At 35.2% G+C, this 24,273-nt stretch overlaps 3 protein-coding genes across 3 annotated transcripts; all 3 read right to left on the reverse strand.

The window, feature by feature from the left end:
- Positions 1-1,192: 1,192 nt before the first annotated feature.
- LOC125678325 (uncharacterized) lies at positions 1,193-6,786 on the reverse strand. The gene is made up of 8 exons (XM_048916707.2): positions 6,327-6,786; positions 5,699-5,885; positions 4,369-4,524; positions 4,022-4,083; positions 3,574-3,781; positions 2,336-2,428; positions 2,078-2,173; positions 1,193-1,879 (listed from the first exon to the last, which is right to left on the reverse strand). The coding sequence occupies exons 2-8, from the start codon at positions 5,852-5,854 to the stop codon at positions 1,595-1,597; spliced, it is 1,056 nt and encodes a 351-aa protein (XP_048772664.2). The 5' UTR covers positions 5,855-5,885; positions 6,327-6,786; the 3' UTR covers positions 1,193-1,594.
- Positions 6,787-7,563: 777 nt separating this feature from the next.
- LOC125678324 (uncharacterized) lies at positions 7,564-15,155 on the reverse strand. The gene is made up of 8 exons (XM_048916706.2): positions 15,045-15,155; positions 14,645-14,822; positions 14,388-14,543; positions 12,474-12,604; positions 10,623-10,827; positions 10,292-10,387; positions 9,451-9,546; positions 7,564-8,898 (listed from the first exon to the last, which is right to left on the reverse strand). The coding sequence occupies exons 2-8, from the start codon at positions 14,798-14,800 to the stop codon at positions 8,620-8,622; spliced, it is 1,119 nt and encodes a 372-aa protein (XP_048772663.2). The 5' UTR covers positions 14,801-14,822; positions 15,045-15,155; the 3' UTR covers positions 7,564-8,619.
- Positions 15,156-16,941: 1,786 nt separating this feature from the next.
- LOC125681716 (uncharacterized) lies at positions 16,942-23,925 on the reverse strand. The gene is made up of 8 exons (XM_048921902.2): positions 23,684-23,925; positions 23,219-23,463; positions 21,762-21,950; positions 21,254-21,621; positions 20,879-21,080; positions 20,580-20,696; positions 20,328-20,468; positions 16,942-18,946 (listed from the first exon to the last, which is right to left on the reverse strand). The coding sequence occupies exons 1-8, from the start codon at positions 23,691-23,693 to the stop codon at positions 18,650-18,652; spliced, it is 1,569 nt and encodes a 522-aa protein (XP_048777859.2). The 5' UTR covers positions 23,694-23,925; the 3' UTR covers positions 16,942-18,649.
- Between the last annotated feature and the right edge of the window lie 348 nt (positions 23,926-24,273).

Here is a 24,273-nt window from a genome sequence, read left to right on the forward strand (position 1 = left end):
GTAATGATAGCCATTTCCTCATAAAGGCGCTGCAGTTGTAAACAATGTAAATAAAATTATTTGTTAGAGGCATAATATTATAATGGCGAGAAATTAGAATTCCAAGAGAAACTAGTCGAGTACACTCAATCGACTCTGTGATATATGTGTGTGTGTGTGTGTGTGTGTGTGTGTGTGTGTGTGTGTGTGTGTGTGTGTGTGTGTGTGTGCGTGCGTGCGTGCGTGCGTGCGTGCGTGCGCGCGCGCGCGTGCGTGCGTGTGAAAGATGAAGATAACGAACAGTGATCAATCTCATAACTCCTATAAGCAATACAAAATAGATGGTTGGGCAAACACGGACCCCTGGACACACCAGATCGAGGTGGGATCAGGTGCCTAGGAGAAGTAAGCATCCCCCTGTCGACCAGTCACACCCGCCATAAGCCCTATATCCTGATCAGGTAAACGGAGTTATCCGTAGTCAAAATCAGTTTGCCAAGAACGACCTAGCAATCGGTATGAAACACGTCAGACAGCATTTGACCCAATGATAGGTTGTATTGACGAACTAGATCGTTATAACGACCATAGAATTTGTGTATATATATAATGGAATATTCCCTATGATCAAACAGTGCGACAAGATCCTGATCCACGATCAGTTGCCCAAGTTAAATCAAACTCACCGGTACCAAATGTTAGACATTTCTTTAAGTCATTACTGTACAGTGAAGTGATAATAGAGCTCAAAGGAGACACACCTCGGTGAGACACAAATTCACGTCAGGCACAAAATATCACAGAAGTTTTTATCAAGCTAAACATTTTATAGAAATTCATACCTGACACAAAATAGCAAAGGTGTTTATGTCAGGCATAAGATATCATAGAGGTTCATACATGTGCCAGTCACATTGATTGTGAACATACATGTACCAGTCACATTGATTGTGAACATACATGTGTTCAGACCTTGGATAACAGTTATGGGGATAAACATGTACAAATTCAATGTCAAGTAATTATACATTTATTTCTAAAAGATCAGTACTAATCTGAAGTTTGAGATAGGATGACAGGAATGCCCACAGCTAAGTAGGAAGGGTGGAGCTTTTCATTATATGCTTGAGTGCGACTCTATATTAAAACCTAGAACTATATGTGCGTGCAAAGCGCCACGCAGGCCACCCAAAAATACAACTATAACACATGATCAATAAAGTAAGTTATCTACAGTTCCTTTGACATAGTTCAAGAAAGGTACAAGACAATCTACACTATCTAATAATCATATGTATTTATTATGGAAGAATAACATCGGTAAATGGTGTCCATTCCGATCTGCAATCCAAAAACAATGAAGCTCTTCATCAAGCACATTTTGTCCTAAAGTGGATCGAATGCTTTCTTCGAATTTTTCAAAAGAGCCTTCGAATTTTTCAAAAGTGATGCTTCTTTTATATGAAGATCTTTAAAAATCTCAAAACAGTTGCCTGTTATTCCAAACGCCTTACTGTTTGAAATGCCTCAGATGAGCGTTTATGTAACAATTCCCGGTGCCACCGTTTTGTAAAACTTGCAATTGAAACAGTCCACGGTCATGACATGCCAATAGTCAAAATGCTTGTACAACACCTTTGGACATCATCGTACCATTCTCGTGTAAATACAGCGTCGGCCAGACAGTAAAGTTGACCACCTTTCCATGATCTGTATATTTATACTCTTTCAGATTATCGTTCATTTCTGAACCTTCATCGTGCCAAAATAGTTTCATGGGCGGATCCTGAATTGAAAATAACCAACATATTCGAACACAGCTTTCTATGTATGTCATTATTTCTTTGGATTTATCCCATCCAATTTCTCTTAAACCCCCGCCATGCGTATGTTTGAAGATCTACAATTAAAATCAATTCATTGTTATTGATATATTATGTTAAATGTAATCACATGAAATGTTTCTTTTTAAAAAAACCATTCACAATCATTGTTAAACGCAAAACTAGATACATCAACAATAACTAGCAGTTAGATAGGATAATACAGGCTGCCATTGCTTTAGGGAAACACTAACATGTTTAGGAAATCTATTTACCTCTTGAATGGCGGGTAGAGCATAGACACCCGTGTCCTGTTGTATCTGACGAGCTGTAGGCTGCAGCATCTTCTCTGTACTGGGTTCTACTTCCGCCTAAATAAGGATTATAGACTTAATGATAATCAATATGAAGATGTTATCAATTTGATCAACTTTGAGCATTGATAATGAAATATAATCTACATGATATGAAATATTGAAATGATGCGTCATTGTTAACGTAATTTAACTGATACGTGTATTTAGAAAACTCACAGCTGATTCCGCTACTCTTAATGGATGTACTAGTGCCTCTGTTATTTTCCCTCTATGTTTTCTAGCTTGTTCACGGCATAATTCATATGCTAACTGTAAGAAATATTAACGATACGTTATACATACGTCATTTCCGTGTCCACAGAATCCTTGACAAACCCTCCACTCTTCTCATCAATTTACTATGATGATTTTAGAGAAGAAAAAGTTCGCTCCAAGCACTGATAGAAAAGCCAAAAAACTGCTTCTCTGGTACATTGTAATTTTCTTTAGCGATTCACAGTAAAATCTATTTTTAAGGCCCGAGTTTAAACACTGAATTCCTTTTATCATAAATTTCTCTTCTGATCTGTTGATTTTCTGCAATCGTTCCTCACAGCAGCCATTTTGTGAAAGGTTTAGATGCTCTTACTTTGAGTCATACTAAAGCAACATTGTATAGTACATGTATCAATAGTCTGTGATGTAAATAGTGCTCTCTTTCCTTTAGTAGTTAATGATAGAAATCATCTGCTAACCAAATACAACTGACAAGGGGTTAATCCAATTCATTTTGCCCTGGATTCATGGCCTTGATTTGTTGTTGCTACCCATCCTTTTTTGTGGGCAGGCAATATTTTTATGCTAGTCTTTTTACATATGTGTACGCAATAGTGGGTCATCATGTTAAACCCCTTATCGGATGTTTTTATTTTGTGTATATATGTTCTCTTTCTCGATGTTAATTTTATAGATGTAAGTAACAGGGGGTCATCTAGTCATTTGCAGCATATGATCTTAATTTTACTTGGTTTTAATGACCCCCTGTACTGTATATACTTTTCGTCATTTACCAGATAAATGACATTTTCTATTCTCAAACTTGTTCTGATTTGCCTGCTTTGAGCAAAAACAAAAACAAAACAAAAAAACAACAACAACAAAAAAACGAGTGCAGTCCACTTGGCTAGTGCTTTTGAGCTAAGGATCATAAGATAGTTAATGATAGAAATAATCTGCTAACCAAATACAACTGTCAATAAATATTACATTAATGAAGTTTCACTGATATCATTAAGAAAGTTAATTAGTTAAGAGCCGATACCTTGAGTATTTTTCTACAGTATCTTAGTAACATCAGAAAGTTGCACTGGCTATGAGACTGACTGTAAACCGCCACGCTCCGTGGTCTCTTCAGAGAATCGTTTGGTATTTGTTACATGTATATAATTCGACATGTTATTTTGTCATAATCTTACCATTAACATTGTGCTCAATTTCTTTATTATATCTTCTTCGTTTCTTATCTGGCCACTATTCTTTAATGCTTCGAAAGCGTCAATCCACTCTGTATTGTATAGTTCTTTGAAGTCCTCGGCCAATTTTGTTGGACTGTTTACGATACTAAGATCTATAATAGACGGACTGTTGTCTTTCGATTTTTTCTCGACCATATAACTGCTTAGACTGCAAATATGATAGAAAAACTTTTTACCTGTCTGAATACAGTATACAGCTTTAAATTCGCTCCTGGTTATTTTCATGGTTTCTTGTTTAAATCCCTTTTCACACAGCTTTAATTCACCCTTTAGGTGTCCATGTTTTACGTCATAGCTAGGTTTTAATACTGTAGCGAATAAAGGTTGTATACACTGAGCCTATGAACAGTTACGCGTCCCACAGCTCTTGATTTACGGTGAATTTTACCTTGTTTCGTCATATTCACTGGATCCCGCATGATCGGAGTTCGCTGATTCTTTAGCTGGAACCTTATTGAGATTTTTATGAAAATATGAAAAAAGTAAATAGTCATGATAACGGAAAGCATAATTCAAATGTAAAAAAAAAAACCCAACAAGAATAGCATTAGCACATTTATACTGTCATTATAATTATTATAGTATGATATCATTATAATGATTATGGTTCAAATTGACTTGAACATAAAAGACAATATAATATACAGTCTAACCTTCTACAGTCAAGCCTAGAATATTTGAGTTACATCTTTAACCTACATGTAAGTGTGCCTACTTTATAAATCGTTTACGTACATCGACAAGAGAGGTAGTTACAGTTGTTTGTCTTTGAAGGAAATTTTGATACTCCTTCAAAAGATTGTGATATTTCTCTTCACCGTCCGCCTTATATTTCAGGACTTCTTGGAGGTGTCTAGCCTGAGCAGCGACCAGAAGCTTTGTAATATCTCTCTACAAAATGAATTGTACTGATACGAAAACGCTCCTGGTGCAGGATAAGATAGAAATATCAAAACAGAATGCCTACTGGAGATCCACGGCTGCATATATGTATGAGAGGGAGTATGAAAGGTGAAGATAACGAACAGTGATCAATCTCATAACTCCTATAAAGGTGAAGATAACGGACAGTGATCAATGTCATAACTCCTATAAAGGTGAAAATAACGAACAGTGATCAATCTCATAACTCCTATAAAGGTAAGATAACGAGCAATGATCAATCTCATAACTCCTATAAAGGTGAAGATAACGGACAGTGATCAATCTCATAACTCCTATAAAGGTGAAGATAACGGACAGTGATCAATGTCATAACTCCTATAAAGGTGAAAATAACGAACAGTGATCAATCTCATAACTCCTATACAGGTGAAAATAACGAACAGTGATCAATCTCATAACTCCTATAAAGGTTAAGATAACGAACAGTGATCAATCTCATAACTCCTATAGAGGTGAAGATAACGAACAGTGATCAATCTCATAACTCCTACAAAGGTGAAGATAACGAACAGTGATCAATCTCATAACTCCTATAGAGGCGAAGATAACGAACAGTGATCAATCTCTTAACTCCTATAGAGGCGAAGATAACGAACAGTGATCAATCTCATAACTCCTATAGAGGTGAAGATAACGAACAGTGATCAATCTCATAACTCCTACAAACAATACAAAATAGAGAGTTGGGCACACACGGACCCCTGGACACACCAGAGGTGGGATAAAGTGCCAGGAGGAGTAAACATCCTCTGTCGACCGGTATAAATTGAATTGAATTGAAAAGTGTTTAACGTCCCTTTCAAGAATATTTCACTCATATGGAGACGTCACCACTGCCGGTGAATGGCTGCAAACTTTAGTCCTATTGTCGGCGCTTATGGCCACTGAGCAGGGAAGGATCTTTATTGTGCAACACCTGCTGTGACACGGGATCTCGGTTTTTGCGGTCTCATCCGAAGGACCGCCCCATTTAGTCGCCTCTTACGACAAGCAAGGAGGTACTGAGAACCTATTCTAACCTGGATCCCCACGGGATAGGGAGTATAAAGAATTTAGAACATTACATCCTTTATCATGAATGTGTAAGAAGGACTAACAACTGGGTATCTGATCAGCTTACCTGTGTATCAATGGACAAAATAGGCAAGACCTGGCATATTGTCTTGAGTTCTTGAATGGCCGTGTCTACATCCGATGAACTGAAATCGCTCTCATAATATTTACCATGATGGAGTTTATCAAAGACTTTCTTCAAAGAAGTGTACTTTTCAGACATCTTTAGAATAACTTTAAATGTAACATTTCCCCTGTCGAAATAAATAAAATTCATAATAAAGTAACTTACAACACTAGAATGAGTCATAATTCAGTTTTTAGAACCAATGTCAATGATACATGTATGTGGTGCACACGGTGTGCTAATATGTTAAGAAAAAGAACACTATTGAAATGGATAAATACCGTGCAATTTTGTTCTCATAGAGTTTATTTAAAATATTTTCCACAAGAAAACACTAGATGCCAACACTTACCTATTCTATCACAAATGTCTTTAAGTTTTGAGGAGATCGTAATAATTAACTTATGGACCCCTAGAGGTGTTCTGGGGTAAATCAACTACAAGTACGTTGATGATTTTTTTTTTCCACATACAGAACTAGAATTACAGCTTTCCTTTGTACTATGGCTGGAAAGTTAAACCTCAACACATTGGTCTATGGGTCGTAACTCTCAACAAATTTCCCTACCTTTAAAATTCTTTGTTCCCGAAGGTAAAATCACTCAAGATTTTGATAAAGTTCTCTCAAAACGAAAAATAACTTAAACCGCAACATGAAGACGTTACATTCCATCAAATATGAATACGTTGATTTCCAACCTCATTTTTTATACAGGAAAATCCTACACAAACGTTCATGGTTGCATTTTAAATGTAGTGTGGCCCCCTGCGGTGGACCCCGTTTGGATCAGTAGATTGGGTTCAAAGTCATGGACGAGACTCTGATTACAATGGAGTACTGCTGCATATCTGATCTTCACAACTATCAACACAATTATTCATGTCAATAGAAAGATGCAGAGATATAGTTTTAGATGCAAGAAAAAAAATACTCGTACATGCCTTCTTCTACTTGAATAGTCATTTGGTGGCACCAATCGATATATTATAGCATTCATCAAACCACAAATCTACACCTACACAACACATCCGTTTAGTTATTTAACTAATTGTATAAGGTCTGTTGAGCATATATCACTATGATAATTCTTTATTTTTCTTCATTATGAAATCGCATAATGGGGTTTTATCGTTGATATATACTTGAAGACATAACATCATGCCATTCGTAAAACGCATTCTTACCTTGATCTTTTTACCTTTCATAAATTCTCGAGCGGGATATAAAACAATACCGTTTTTGGTACAATGTAACTACAGTTATATATTTAAAATAACAAACTGTTCAGCACAACGCATATTTATGTAGAGAAATGTGGTTACAAAAGAATATCTGGTGAATACAAATTATTACCAAATAGGAATAGTTCACGCAATTATCAGAATGAAACAGAGAGTATGAATTTTGTTTTCTCCTACTTTTAGAGGACGAATTCCTGTGGTCATTTCACAAACCTTTATATTATAGTAGAACGTTGTCTCAATTGTCTCATCATAAACATACATTCGTATCTCTGACATAACTAATGTGTTGAATATTTACTACTCTGCAAAATATGTTTTGTAATACACGCACATGTGCATGTAACAAAGGAACTACATTGTGATAACATGACAACTTCAAAAGAAATACAATATGGTAAAAAAAACATCCTCATCAATTCGGAGTTATAAACACTGACCGAAACTTTTCAGTAACTATGTGCCCATTGTGTTTCACTATAATGACTTTCTGAACCTGGGAATAAAAACCTTTTATATCTTCATCAATTTCATATTTTTCGAAACATTTCTCGATAAAGAAGCAGTGTATATAGATTTTATTATTATTCCGTGTCTGTTCTCTCCATCACACAAACACCTAAATTCAACTATTTTTAAAAAATTTTTTTATCAATGAACAACTCATTTATTGAACTGGAGAATTGTTAGATACACAGAGAAATATTAGTTTAATGCATCATATTCAGAATGTAAACCTGTAAGAAACTTTCGACTTGTTAGCTCTCACAATGTATGATAAAATTTCTTCTAAAACTGTATATAGAGATCTTAATCAGTACATTCAACTCCAGATACGACAAATCCCACACGAGTTGCTGCCCTATAACAATGATATTGAGAAATATCAAAACGCAAAAAAACAAAAAGTGAGCGTTTTTTCTGTATCTCATAGCTGAAGGTTGAACTTCAGAATTTGAATGCTTGTAGAAACATAAATATTAGAATTGAAAGACAGAACCCTGTATGAAATCACATCATTATCCTATTCTAAACAGCAGGAATATTTATCCTGGGAGAATGTCTCCCATATATACATGAAAATACCATCACACATGTATAGACACATATAGTAGAAATCTTGCTTTAGCGTTTTTATTCCATAGGATAATTACAATATTTTGGTTGGACCAAACTTCCAATTATTTGTTATTCTACTAGCATGTATGAGTTTAACATTGACCTGCGAGATATACATGTAGATTATAAAATATCATATGCATTTTGATATTTCTCAATATCACTACTACATGTATAAAGGGTAGAACAAAATCTGAACTTTGTCATCATGTCACAAAATAAATATCGCTTTTTCTTGCTCTGAAATATAATTCACATCGCGTACTGTTTCCTTTTGTTATGCTAACATAAATGCGATCAAGCTTAAACCAACTTAAAGAAATCAAACTTGGATAAAGGAAATTTAGTCTTTTTCATCTCTGTTATATACATGTGTAATCATATTCTGTATTATAGACTTAATAATCCTGAATATGGTACATATCACAGTCACTGAATATATCACAGTGATAAGTTATAATCAGTCAAATGACTGGCTTTGATTGTTGTTGTAACTGTTATCAAACTGGTTGAACAACACCCTTGCACATCAAGGGACCGTTCGCGTGAAGGTACAAAGACGGCCAAACGACAAAGCTGATTACATTTCCCCGCTTGGTAAATTCAGTCAAGTGGTCATCCACTTTACTTTGTTCCTTTGGCCACAACAATTCCATGGGTGGGTCTTGAATAGCAAATAGCCAACAAATGCGAACACAGTTTTCTAAATAAGTCATTATTTCTTTAGAATCATTCCATTCGTTCTTCTTGATTTCATCTTCATGTTGGTTTCTAAATATCTGCAAATTAGATTACTTGTAAATATACATGTATGTGAATTACATATGAATTGATATTTTAAAAAGCAAATATCACATGATGCTTGTATAAACATGTATGGAAATATTTTCAATCTTATCGAATGTTTAAATCATGAATTAAAACATCGCACTATAATTCAAACGCAAATCAATTTTAATTAACCTTGTCCAATTTACATTTTTATCCAAAAAAGGTAGAAAATTATAATCAAAAGTGAAGAGAACGAACAGCGATCGATCTAATACCTCCTATAAGCATAACAAAATACATAATTGGGCAAACACGGACCCCTGGACATATCAGAAGTGGGATCAGGTGCCTAGGAGGAATAAGCATCCCCTGATGACCGGTCATACTCGTCGTGAGCCCTATATCCTGATCAGGTAAATGGAGTTATCTGTAGTAAAAATCAGTGTACCATGAACGGCCTAATGATCGGTATGAAACACGTCAGACAGCATTTGACCTAATGATAGGTTGTATTGGCAAACTAGATCGTTATAACGACCATAATGCAAATTTCTGTCTACCTCTTGAATGGCTGGTATGGCGTAAACACCTGTTTCTCGTTGTATTTGACGGACTCTTGGGCGCAATAGTTTTTCAACATTAGGTTCCACATTGGCCTACAAAATAAGAAGTTAATGTTTTATAATTCAAAATAATAAGCCGGTACAGATGATGTTAATAAGACTTGGTGGTTACTAAAACCCCATCAGTAAACCAATGCAGTCATTCGGATATTCAGTTTTAAAACATCTAAAATTCACAAGTGGATATGCACAATTTCAGCTAATTCGCAAATACATAGGATATGAACGTTTCAATTGTAAATTACCATTACAAAACATTTTTGAAATTAGCACATGTAATGAATAAATTGTTATACGTTTAATGTTACATGAATGCCCACGGATGAAATTAGCACAAGCAATGAATAAATTGTTATACGTTTAATGTTACATGAATGCCCACAGGAATAAATTGTTATACGTTTAATGTTACATGAATAAATTGTTATACGTTTAATGTTACAGGAATAAATTGTTATACGTTTAATGTTACATGAATGCCCGCAGGAATAAATTGTTATACGTTTAATGTTACATGAATGCCCACAGGAATAAATTGTTATACGTTTAATGTTACAGGAATAAATTGTTATACGTTTAATGTTACATGAATAAATTGTTATACGTTTAATGTTACATGAATGCCCACAGGAATAAATTGTTATACGTTTAATGTTACATGTATAAATTGTTATACGTTTAATGTTACATGAATAAATTGTTATACGTTTAATGTTACATGAATGCCCACAGGAATAAATTGTTATACGTTTAATGTTACATGAATAAATTGTTATACGTTTAATGTTACATGAATGCCCGCAGGATGAACTAAAGTTTCCTGTATCTTATTTCTGTGAGTTCTTCCTTGGTTACGACAAAACGTGTAAGCCATCTGAAAAAGGAGTATTAAAATAAATGTAGTAAGCATTGTGAAACGTCAAATTTTCGATAAGATATAAATGTATATCCAGATATACTGCATGTAAATAAGAAAACAGTCCAGTTTAGATGTACAGTCGATATCAGTAACTTTATTACCAACTTCCGTTATTGTCTTCGCTTATCATTATACTCTTACTTTAAGATTGAAACTTTTTATTAAATCTGTCCAATGTTGTTTCCCCCACCTTTAACATTTTGCCTAATTTCTTTATTATTTCTTCTTCGCTTTTCATTCCTGACTTGCTTTGTAGTGCTTCATAAGCACTCGTCCACTCGTTGTCGTATAATTCTTTGAAATGTTCGGCAAGTTTGGTGGGCCTGTTCATATCACTAAGATCTGCGATGGACGGATTGTTGTCTCTCAACTTCTCCCCGGCAACTTTGCTTAGTCTGAAAATGTGTGTTTATTCAGAGTGATTGATTGACATTGTTTAACGTACCTCTCGAGAATCTGACACTAATGTGGAGACGTCACCACTGCCGGTGAAGGGCTGCAAAATTTAGGCCTATGCTCGGTGCTTAAGGCCTTTGAGCAGGGAATGATCTTTACCGTACCATGCCTGCAGTGGCACAGGACCTCGGTTCCGAAGGACCGTCCCATTTAGTCGCCTCTTACGACAAGCAATGGGTACTGAGGACCTATTCTAACCCGGATCTCCGCGGGACTGTATTTATTCAAAAAGTAATTGAAAACCTAAAATCAAACGTATTAACAGAAGCTACGAGTAAATTTCACGAAGTTCAAACACATCACGCATTTTTAATCGGTTTTATCATATTAAAATATACCTCTGGTATATCCAGGGGTCGGTGTTTGCCTAACTCACTATTTTGTATTGCTTACAGGAGTTATGAGATTGATCACTGTTCGTTATCTTCGCCTTTCATATCAGGAAGTACTTAGACATCCTCTTAAATGACTATAGTCCAAATATACAGCATGTGCTTTTTTAATTAGATGAAAAAATGAAGATGATGATCCTATAGAGAATACAAAATTAAGAGTTGGGCAAACACGAACCCCTGGATATACCAGAGGTGGGATCAGGTGCCTAGGAGGAATAAGTATCCCCTGTTGACCGGTCACACTCGCCATAAGTCCCATGTCTTGATCAAGTAAACGGAGTAATTCGTAGACAAAATCAGACAGTATTTAAAGAACGGTCTGATAATTGGTATATAACACGTCAGACAACCCAATGACAGGTTGTATTTGCACATTAAATTAAAATGACGACCATAGAATTTGAAAATTACTGACTTTAAATGAAATTGTTGGAACTCCTGTAACATCAATATATTTTTCAGTATCCAGTCTCAATTTAAAAATTTATCAAACACAGTACATGTTCTTGCGTATCTAATCAGCTGAGAGGCATAAACACCACATGCAGGTGATAGTGGAGTATTGCTCCATAAATGTGGGAAGTAGGTGATGGAGAAGCTGGAATAATCCCGTTTGTCATGAAGTTGAGTTATTAGTTTGCAGTTAACATTCATGTTCAATGAAATATTCAATTATGAAGCAGATATGGGAGACTCTGAAGAGCCTTTCATTTCGATTTCATTTGGATATATCGAATGAAAATAGTATTGTTAATAGTTGTCGATATAGCTAAATGTCGAGATGAACACCAAGAATCGTTTTCTTGAAAAATTGACAAATGTGCTTTTGTCTTATGTCAATATTTGTGAAAAAAAAATTAATAAATTAAAAAATAAATAAATAAATAAAAATGGTTTTCTTATCAAGACATGTAGAAACATTTGAATAAATTCTGCCTTGCGAGAATACAAAACCAGGTCAGCTAATAATGGGAACATATCGTACCCATGGGAATTCCAATAGTCTTTTGGAAGACCTTATCATCGCAGACCATATCAATGTTCAAGATATTCAAAACAGAAAGACGATGATTCAGAATGAATTCGATTTTACTATTTCGGGGCTACAGGAAACATACTATTTCAAAACGATAGGAAAAGCAAGGAAAAAAATCCCCAAACTTGGTGCAATCTCGATTAATTCCACTTACCTTGTTTTAAGTTCACTAATTTCCATGTTTTTTATTGTCATTTCGTTACTTTCACTCGTTTTCAAAGGCACTGATTTCGAGGAGCCATCATATTCGTCATTTGGTCTAGTTGGTGTTGCTTTATGGGAGCCCTGCAATGATATATATATTTACATTTCCAATGTGTTTGCCTTCAATATTTTTACTCACTACAATGATAATCATTTCCTCGTGATTGCAATGATGATGTGAACAATGTGCGTATGAATCTTCCTAAAGATAGTACGCCTATTTCAACGGCTGGGAATTCCGACAGAAATGAACATGAAATATAAATATAAAAACAAGTCTCATTTTTAAAAATACATGAGGGTATGAACTTTCCACTCTTAATGTCGGTATACTTTTCATGAAGTGCTAACATGCTTTATGAAGGAGGCGTAAATAAAATTTATGTCTTAAAAATTGGTTGTGTATTGATGAATGCACAATTGTCTCATCACAGGTATTTTCATAATACGATTTATAGACGTAACTAATTTTAATTTAGCCAGACTTGAATATATTTTATTTCTGAGGATTTTTTTTTTTACAGGAATTCTACCGGGAAAATGTTAGCAAATAGAGTAGCAATGCCTAATTTCGACAGAAAGGTTTGAAAAAAGTTGAGACAATTTTTAATTCCCTCCCCACCCATCCCAAAAGCTGTAAGAATGCACTGCGCAAAATGTTTTCATTTTTTCAGGTAAGCTGGATTCTTTGATACTGTGCTGGTTTTGGTAAATATAAAAATAAAAACACAATGTAGTGTGTTTGAAAAGAATGTATTGGCAACTTGGAGCCAGATAAGTAAAACTTTAAATACTGAGAACAAGAAGAATGCGCGCCTGGTTCCTATGAATTGAATGATTTGAATTGACAATATTGTATGTATTGAATTATTTGGTGACAATTTTGTCACATATATATTAAAAACTTTGATTGCCGCTCACCTGAATCATAGTCATGTGGTTTTTGTTGAATTGAAAATTGACATTTTAATGATTAATGTTTGGGATTTATTGCAAATCGTTTCATTGTCGTAATCAGAAATGAGAAAATCTGCAGTTGCTTGATTTTATGATATAACATTAGGCAATGGTGTAATTTGGCCTATACAATGTGGGTGTCAATATACAGAATTTTCATAGTAACATTTTAATGTAAAACTTCAAAATTTTACTCATTGCCTAGTTGTCAAGACCAACAACAGCCACAATGAGGAGGGGTGTTGTTTTAAAAGCACTAAGTACAATGAATAAAACTTTTATAGGTAAACATATTGTTATGTCTTTATTTCAATCCCAGGACAAGGTCAGCTTACAAGTACATGTACACTACAATTATTTTGAAGTTGTGCAAGGCTGGTCTATAATAATTACATATGCGTACATGCAAGGTGAAGATAACGAACAGTGATCAATCTCATAACTCCTACAAGCAATACAAAATAGATAGTTGGGCAAACACGGACCCTTGGACACACCAGAGGTGGGATCAGGTGCCTAGGAGGAGTAAGCATCCCCTGTTGACCGGTCACACCCGCCGTGAGCCCCATATCCTGATCAGGTAAACGGAGTTATCCGCAGTCAAAATCAGTGTGCCAAGAACGGCTTAACAATCGGTATGAAACACGTCAGACAGCATTTGACCCAATGCGAGGTTGTATTGACGAACTAGATCGTTATAACGACCATAGAATTTGCGAAATGCTGACTTCAATCGAGACTGTTGAAATCCCTGTACCATCAACTTGTTTGTCAGTAGCTTACCTCGATTTAAAAACTGACTATACCCAGAACAAGCTCTTGCATATCGAATCAGTTGAGATATATAAACACCATATTATTTCAAACAATCAAACATGAATACTTTCTAGGAGTATATGTTACGTACGTGTACATCTGATGCTGAGAGGTTCGGTTTGGTATGCTTTTCATACTCCGTGATGACTGCGTTATAACGGGAGAGGTAATCGTATTGTTGCTTGTATTTACTTATTTCTTGAATTTTTCTTGATCCTACTAAGTCTAGAAATTTGATTAAATCTCTCTAAAAAAAAATAAAACAAAATCAAAATATATTTAGTAGCGATTTATGCAAGAATATAAACATAAAAACCGATGTGAATAACACACCGACAATGATTGTACCTGCATATCTGAGGAAATGGCGGGCACTGCCTGACAAATAGCCGAGAGTTCTCGTTTTGCAGTTTCTACATCGGAATCGCTGAAGTTTTGCTCGTAATATTCTCTTCTATCAATGCATTCGATGACTTTCTTTAAATGACGGTATCTGTCAGCCATACTTCAACAAGAACCTGTTTCTCTTGACAAATCAAAAACATAGTGGAATTGCCTAATGCCAATTATGTGTACAGTAATAGCAATTTGAATTTTAAAGAATAATGGAGATAATAGAAGTATTTTCATAAATATTTCGTTCAAAATTATAAATGTAAAATCAATTACATGTAATGTTATGCCATAATTGTAACTTTGTATTGATGAAATGTTCTGAGCACGATCGACTATAGATGTAAACACTTACCTGCACTTGTCACGATCTACTTCCTGTTTTGGTTTCACGGGATTGTCATAGCAACAGCGATACAACAGACCGAGAGGCTCTTTAAAGGGAATATATATACTTGTTTATTTCTATTAGAGTTATTTCCATATCATGCACTATATCAATCCTCTCGTCGATTTTTTTAAAAGACCGAATTACAACGTTTTCAATTACGATCTTTCATTGCTGGTATGTAATACTGGTGCACATTGTTGGTTGTTGTAACTGCAGTATGTATCTGTTTCACAAATCTAGTGTTAACATATACTACACTGCAGATATATGCGTGTAAAATGAAAAGGAAATGATGTACGACATGTGTATTGAATATTTAATCAGTGAGAATCATGCTGTGACATTCCTCTACTTTACCCCCCAGTCGACCTTCCTCTACTGTCAACTTTCCGTAGGGGAAATTCTACTAAATAGTAATTTTCCGGGTGAAATACTGCTGGAGTTAATTATCGGGAAAAGATTATGGAGAGAAAAATCCGACTTTATACGCTCCTGTTTGGAAAACGTCATTTCTTTCTACATAATATTGGAGAGTCTCACTCGTACCTTGTGCATGTCAAACCTTAGACATTAGAATGTAAACCTTATACGGTACCAATTTTGATGCACCAGATGCGCATTTCGACAAATAATGTCTCTTCAGTGATGCTCAACCGAAATGTTTGAAATCCGAAATAACAATGAAGTTTTAGAGCTATTATAGGGGAAAACAGTGTGCCAAAAAGTGGAGTCAAATTCGTACAAGGATAAGAGCTATGCGTGAGGGAGATAATCATTAATTTTTAAATGAATTTCTAAATTTTATAACAGCAATTAAATATACATCCGTATTTTCAAGCTAGTAACGAAGTACTTAGCTACTGGGCTGTAGAGACCTTCGGGGACTAACAGTCCACCAGCAGAGGCCTCGACCCAGGGGTCATAATGTAAAACTTATACGGTACCAATTTTGATGCACCAGATGCGCATTTCGACAAATAATATCTCTTCAGTGATGCTCAACCAGGTAGTGGATTCTCCAAATGTTCTGTAATTAGACTGAGAGTCGCGGGTCTTTAGGATGTGACCTTAACAAACGGAGATCCGGTGTCACGGCAGGCGGGCCCTCACTACTACGCCGTGAGAGTCAAACATGTGTGCAGTGTATGCAGATGGTGACTTCTCAGTTTGAGTGAAGAATATCAAGGGACCTACAACAACTGAAAAATAACGACTCCATTACATCATAACAACACTTAGCTAATCACTTTATGACAAGGTTTCCCTTATCGTGGAGTTTAATTGTTCAATATTGCATTTGCAAAGGAACGAAAGTGCATGTAGCCTACACCTGAATTAACCGTTATCAGCGTGAAAGTGTTTCCAGTCCTGTTTGCTATTCTTTGTGTCTACTTCAAGGCATTAGACAGGGACACGCATATCTAATTACACCTTTATATTTACATTTCCAAGGTTTTTACCTTTGGTATCTTTAAAAATTATAATGAAACCTATTTCCTCATGAATGCGCTGCAGTTGTGAACTATGCGCGTATGAATCTTGACAGATATAGTACATCTGTATTTTAACAGCTGGGAATTCCAACAGAAATGAAAATAGAATGTAAATACAAAAAATTAATTTCAGTCTTGAAAATACATGAGGGTATGAAATGCAACGCATCACACCGGCATGCTTTCAATGAAACGCTAACGAGATTTCTAAAGTACGCCGGCGTGAAGCGGTGCACTTCATACCCTCGTGTATTTTAAAATAAAAAAAAAATATTTTGAATGCAAGTTTTCATGCAATGTGTAAATACTAAATCTTTATTGAGCTTGGGAAACTTGGATTGTAATTAAAAGTATAAAAACAAAAATCATTTTCAAAAATTTATTCAGGAGTTCAATTCAATGATTAAAATCAAGTTTATATGGAGCACGAAAATAGTAATAAACTTTCAGAATATCGTTAAAAAGGGCATGATATAAGAGGCAAGATGCAAGTGGCATATACATATGTATATGTAACTGTACGAACGAGTAACATCAGAAGTCAATGATCACTAATGTTCCTCTAATCCGACAGATTGTTCTGACAACAAGTTTTAGGATGAAATTGAAGGCTCCAGCAGACACATGCAATTTTATTTGTGAAATGGGTGAGGTTGACCAAAAAGAGTCACCCAAATAGGACGGCATTAGATATAAAGTGTTAACTCAAGTAAATATATTATACATGTATAACAAAACAATTGATAGATTAATACCATGTACAGTACTGTCATTACAGTCCCTTGTCTAGTGGAATATCACCATTTCACACCGACAGTATTTCCCTATTATGCAACATTCAAAGGTCTAGATTTGTATTATACTGGGGTGGGTTTTTTGGAATGTGTTACTGATAGTGCTACACCTCTTGTACATATCAATAATAAGATATCACATGACATAATGACCGGACGTATAACATTTTATAAACAACATAGTCACTTTTGGAAGTACCTGTAGAATTTTGGCATCTAGCACATCTTTGGTCTCAAACACTAAAACAATAGAAACACATCAAATACCCTGTGTTTTTTGACAAGTGCGAGTGCACAATCTTGCGTGCAACAAATCATATCGATGATTCACTACAATATGTATATAATTCTATGTTTCTACATCTAAACGAGAACAGGTGTCGGCTCTTTTATAGAATTTATAAAGCGTGTTCAGCATTTCTTACACTGGGTTTATTTGCGGAAGGAGGCATGGAAACTTGGTAAGTTTTGATTTTACGTGAAAACTTATTGAACTACATCATGACCCATGCTATATGAATTAAAACAGCATATCCAAGTGTTGTAAGTTCATGTATTAACAATATTTCAAAACTGAGATCACCGGTTATGTATATTGATATATTCACAGTCACTCCGTTTACCCTTAACATTATTACTGAAACTGAAGGTTAATATTTCACAAATTTTCAACTTTTGAATTAAAATACACTAATTACTTCTTAAGAATACACTTGACCTACTCTACCTCGCGTATAAAGTGCAATCAAAATGTAAATTCAAGAAATGCTTTTCAATTTTTGAAAGAATATGAAATGATATATATGTGCCTCGAGCCTCTTCAGATCGACATACATATATTTCATGGAGCGCTAACACGCCCCATTCAATATGCCGGTGTGCTAACATGCCCCATTCAATATGTCGGTATGCTAACACGCCCCATTCAATATGCCGGTGTGCTAACACGCCCCATTCAAATGCCGATATGCTAACACGCCCCGGTCAATATGCTGCTATGAAGAGACTCGAGGTACATGTATATCATTTCATGTAAATTTCAAAAACTGAAGAAGAAGAAATTCTTACAAATATCTTATACACATCTTAGCCGTTTTCAATAAAATCTCACAAGCCATATCTATGATCCTTAACTTGGTGTCATTATAAAAGTACCGCAATGAAAACACAGAACTTTAGTCAATTATTCATGGTAGAGAGTGAAATTCGTCCATTTTATCTAGGCACTATGTAACCCTACTTTACTTGAGGTTTTTTTTGTTTCTCGTAAAATGACGAAGCGTTAAATTTTACGTTCGTGTGGGAAAACGTATCCCTTGCTTACAATCGGCCCCCTACTATGCAAGAACAACACAGGCCAGACTGATATTTTCACAATGCTCCCCTTGGTTTTGTATAATTTGTAATAGTCTCTATTTATTGTCTCCCCTTCTGTCGCCCACGTGATGACCATAGGCGGATCTTGAATGCACATCAACCACGTCAGCTCTATACAAACGTCACCATAAGCAAGGATTGGTTTAGGAAGTTGGCGGGGCTCCAGTTGAAGTTTTTGTCTCAACACTTGTTCCCTGAAGACCTACACCACAGAAAGTTATTCATAATCAATGACTATGTACAATGTACATGCTTTTCAAACAATGTCTCCAATGATTCTTATATTTAACAAGGTACTAATTTCAACGGTTTCAGTTTTGTTGTCCTTTGGTCTTCGATAACACTGGTTTTAGAATAATTACTTTTTTATTATCTATTTACCCAGTACATTTTTGTTGGTTTGCGGGTATGGGTGTTTTTTCTTCTTTACTGAGTCTAATGTATCAATATTAACGTTGATATATACATGTACAAATAATCAAAATAACTGTCTATTTCAATGAATTTAAAATTGGGTAAAATGAAGATTTAATATTAAAGAAAACATTTTGATTCTTTAAATGTCCTCTACAATGTTTAACTAGCACTTCCTGTTATTCTGGAACAGACTTCAACCCTGTCGCCTCTTTCAATCCTTCCTTTCTATTCCTCAGTATTGAAAACAGCTTTACTTTCGCTCTTGTTTAGTTTGCTGTTTATTATTGAAACATATTTACAGTGTGAAATTAACATGTTGGGTAATTTTATTTCAATCGTTACTACAATTAACATTTTGTAAATCAGCAACAGATTTTCTACTTTATTACTTTCTAAATTCTTTAATCATTTTGTGTATAGCTTCAATTGTAATTTAGGTGAAAATGTCGAGGCTGTTATTGTTTTAAATCCTTCGTACTGCAAACAAACTAGAAATTTTTGTCAATACAGTTCTGGAAATGTTCAGTCTTCTGAAATACCCCCCCCCCCCCAACCACTCTGCTTGGAACAGAAAAAGATAGATAACACGTGCAGATATAAAATCTAGTTTGCCAAAAGATGTTGCTTTTTTAAAAAATTTGTTGTTGTTTTTGTTGTTGCTTTGTTGTTGTTTTTTTGTTTTGTTTTTTTTTGCAAACAATACTACAGTGTATTTTGTGATTTGATGTTTTGTTCTTTACATGAATAAACAAGTCGATATGTGGAATTGAAATTAAGATGAGTACGTTTATCAAGAAATAAAATACCTGATACATTGAAACAATATAGATACATGTATATGTTGGATTTTTTTTTCAAATTACAAGACATTAATAAATATAAATATTTCTCAAATAGATTTCAGTCCTGATAATGAATTTGGATTATAACCACAATAAACATTTCGGTCTAATAAATCAGGAACATTTTTGAATTATTTTTTTTTAAACCCTTTTTGCAAAGTACAGTATCTCTTATAGTTTAGGACTTACACCTCTACTGTCTTTTTAAATTATTTTTATTATCACAATTTGTTATTTTAATTTTTCATTGAATTTGTTTATATTCATAATTCACTGTAATTGATTTGCCATAAATTCTTTCTAAAATCTTTACCCACAATTTACCTCTTGTAACTCAGGAACGGTTTTGATCCCTGCCGCCTTTCTGAATTCTTTGGCATGCCTGCTGCACACTGATCTCAATGTTTTCCCTAGGCTTTCATCCAGTCGTAAATCAACTGAACCGATAGACAACTTCAGATTTGTCTGAAAATATTCACATATTAAATTTCTAATAAAATTACAATAAATACGTCTCACTACTGTAAAACATACAGTGGTGTTTTTTTTTCCATAAGTTAAAGATTGTTTGCCTACCGAGCTTGTCATTGAAGTGCCGAGGGATGGAGACAGGTTAAGAATATGTCTCTCCATTGATTGCGCTAAATCCGAAAGCTGAGCTTCTGATTTCTTTTTGCAGAAGTCGTAGGCATACTATTTTAAGGTAGAGAAATATGATGCATCTACATGTACTGAACAAAGCTCAATATGATATTTTAATATGGAAAACTTTAGTTGAAAGATGATTTATCAGAATTCTAATCATCAATGGAAAATATGGCTTTATTGCTTTCATACTTGTCAGTTTCTCGTTTTATTCATTTAAAGAATTATACCCTAAGTATTCTGAGAAGAACCCGCAGACATTCGTCCTCTGTGTATTTGAGCTGTGTATGGAAGGCGTCGTATGCATCAGACCATTCCTCGTCGTACAAACATCCAAACTTTTCTCCAATTTTTGTCGGTCTGTTCTTGTCGCTTAAGTCAGCCATGTTAGGGTTCCCAGCTAGTAATTGCTTGCTGGCGAAACTACTTAATCTGTAAATAGTCGAAACAAAGAACTAAATGATGGAAACGTCATTCTTCTCTTTAATGAACATGACATCAATTTGTCCTTTTCATTATGACAACTGAAAAACTACAATTGTATATTCATCTTTATCTTATATATATATTTCTATTCTTCAAAGAGCTTCACGAGTTTCACGAACCTCGTCGTCAGCTCATCTATTTGCATTTCCTGTTGTTTGACTTTTCTGTGCAGACGGTCGTACTCCTCTTTCGATATGAAGATGGATCCAGATCGGTATTGACTTTTGTATGCTTGTGATGATGGAGGTCTTGAGTACCTGTCATTGCCGGTTCCTTTGATAAAGCTAGTACTGAAGTCTTGTTTATTTGCGGCAGCAGTCCTCTCCTTGTTCAGTGCTATAGTAACTTCGTGTCCAGTATGAATGACTTTCATCGGACCTCCTTTCGGTAAACCGTGATGGTGAGGTGTAGGAGTTGATGGTCTGCGTTTTACGAGAACGGATCCACTTAGAGTTTGTTTCAATTTTGCTTCCCTTGGAGAGCCAGGCTAAAATTTTACATCAAATAATAATCTTGGTTAACGTTCAAGAACATACAATCCATACTCGGTTTCATTGTGACACTGTATAGTAAAGTAGAAAATGCATTTCAATATGCAAGAATTTTTTCAACATATCTTAAACTTACGGGCAACTGGAGTTTTTCTGTATATGCTTTTGCTGATCGTTGTAAAGCGTTCAGTTCCTTCAAGGCGTCATCAGATAGATTCTTTACTACAGTTTCCTTCGATTTCTGTATGATATGAAACAACTTGGGTCCCCATACTTGATCTACATGACTAGATGCAATGGGCCGTTTTTCGGACGTTTTCTGGAACTGCAAAGATTCGTTCGACTTATTTGAAATACAACTGTTAAGCACCAGTGGCTTTTTTACCAATAGCTTAAACTCTTATGGCTGAAATACATGATGTTTTGTGTCTAGCTTCCCCCTCCGTAATACCCCATTCTGTCACATGCTTACCTCCTTCAGGCTAAATCAGGAGAGCTTTTCTGATGCAAGTCCGTCCGCTCTCTATCGACGTCAGTTTACTTTTCATATTTTCGATTTCTAATTTATTCAAACTTGCCACGGAGTATTTTTGTCTTTATATGAAAGGACTGGTGAAAAAGTGCAAAAAATGATTGTTTACCATTATCTATAACGGCAATTATAGGTGACCTGGCAAAATCTGATGAAATTTATTTTTCTCTCATCTTAAGCATGGGAAGACAACTCATATAAAATGATTTGCATTGACTTGTAGCAAATCATCTCTAAGCACTTGCCCTGTGAAGTTACTATATCATCTATCTAACTTTTGAAGAAGAAAAAACAAACTATATTTTACTATTCTGTATGGAACCTAATCTATATAAGAACCTTCTTTATTGCATGTATAGCGTTGATTCAAGTTCGTTTGAAACGTTCAAACCATGACCCATGGACCATCATCAGGAATTTCGGTTTTGCATAGAAGTATCTGAATATCGAAAATGATAATAGCTTGTCAAATTATCTTGCACGCATTCTGAGACATGTAGTTGTCCAGTTGTAGATCTGTATGTATAGTTCGGCTGATGTCAGTTTCCAGTCTAGGTCCAGGTAACCGTTGATCTCACGTGTTCCGTGTGAATCCATTATAAGACATCCAGATCACAATATATGACAGTTCCATAGGCACACGTTGCAAACAGAGCTATTAAAATCAATAAGCTATTTGTGTGAATAAAAACTCCTCTTCGATGTGCATTCTGATCGAGTTATCAATCTGGAGGGAAAATCCTATCCGATGAGGGATTTGATTCTGGAGAGAACCAAAGAAGATTTCCAATCTAGAGTAGTATTCCGGGGATGGGGGGGGGGGGGTCTGAGTGTATGTGAGAAACCCTACTCTAGAATAGTATTCCGTAGGGGGGGGGGGGGTCTGACTAAAATGTATGGGGAAAATCCTACTCTATAATACCAATATGTATTGTGCATAAAAACGGTTTGTTTATGATTATTAAGTAGAGTACATGTGAGTAAGCAAATAAATCAATGTTCTATATGCGTCAACATCATCACCATCTTCTTTATCAATTGTTTTCAATAAAAACACCCACCGTTTTTGGATCTGACTGCTTGAGTTTCTTCTCCAGTTCCATTAGTTCTTTGTATTCCATTTTAGCCATTATAATCATACTCTGTTCAACATGTGCTCCCATTTTACCGAGCAGCTTCTCTAGGTTAGTCCTATAATGTTCCTCTAATCCGGGTGGCTTGATGTCCACTGTGCCTTGTCCCAATGCTCGTCCAGAGGACGAATGCTTTGGCGTTTTGATAGTGCGGCCAAATGAAGACCTTAGAACTACTGTAACACAAGAAAATATATGAAAACTATAGTTATTTAACAGAAAACGTCGTTTATTCTAACAGAATGTCATATTGTTCATTGAACTGGTGTCAAAAATTTTAAAGACGTATTGTGTTTCTTAGTGGGAAGTACTAAAGTTGAGAGCGTGCAATGGTGTACAGGTACATCAAATACATTTGTTTACGTTGGTGATCCTACTTTCGATTTCACTTACCTTCAGCCATCTTGATTATATGGAACGAAATTGTTGAATTGCTCCCTTTACAATATTAAATTAAAGATCCCTATTCCTATTCATAGTAAGCATATTCGTATGATATCTAGGTCTTCACGTAAAATCTATTAAATGCCCAATAGCGATGGTAAACAATACAAAATCAATACACCGAGGCACTAAGCGGGGTGACTTAGAAATCGGCTTAGTGTAAAATGCTGACAGTGGAATAATGGAGAGGCGTATAGTCGCTGTCAAATGTCAATCGCAGACACTGTTAAATCTACAAAGTTATGCAAGTGTGGAGTTTATGTCAAATATCAATCATAGTCCATACTGCATAGTCAAATCTTGTAACCTATATAAACAGTATGTTATCAATCCTCTAAAAAAAACTGTCAGGTTATCATACATATACATGTACCTTCGAAATCAAACAGTAAATCGGATATCTTTTGATAGCACTATATTCAGATTACATAAACGACCGAAACAGTCATTTTATACGGCCGACGAATTATAGGGCGTGATATGATACGACAATGTTCTAATGTCCGTCCGTCCTTTCGGGGTTTTCTGATTCTATTTTC

Source organism: Ostrea edulis, chromosome 2 (assembly GCF_947568905.1).
Source record: "Ostrea edulis chromosome 2, xbOstEdul1.1, whole genome shotgun sequence".
Taxonomy (NCBI): Eukaryota; Metazoa; Mollusca; class Bivalvia; order Ostreida; family Ostreidae; genus Ostrea; species Ostrea edulis.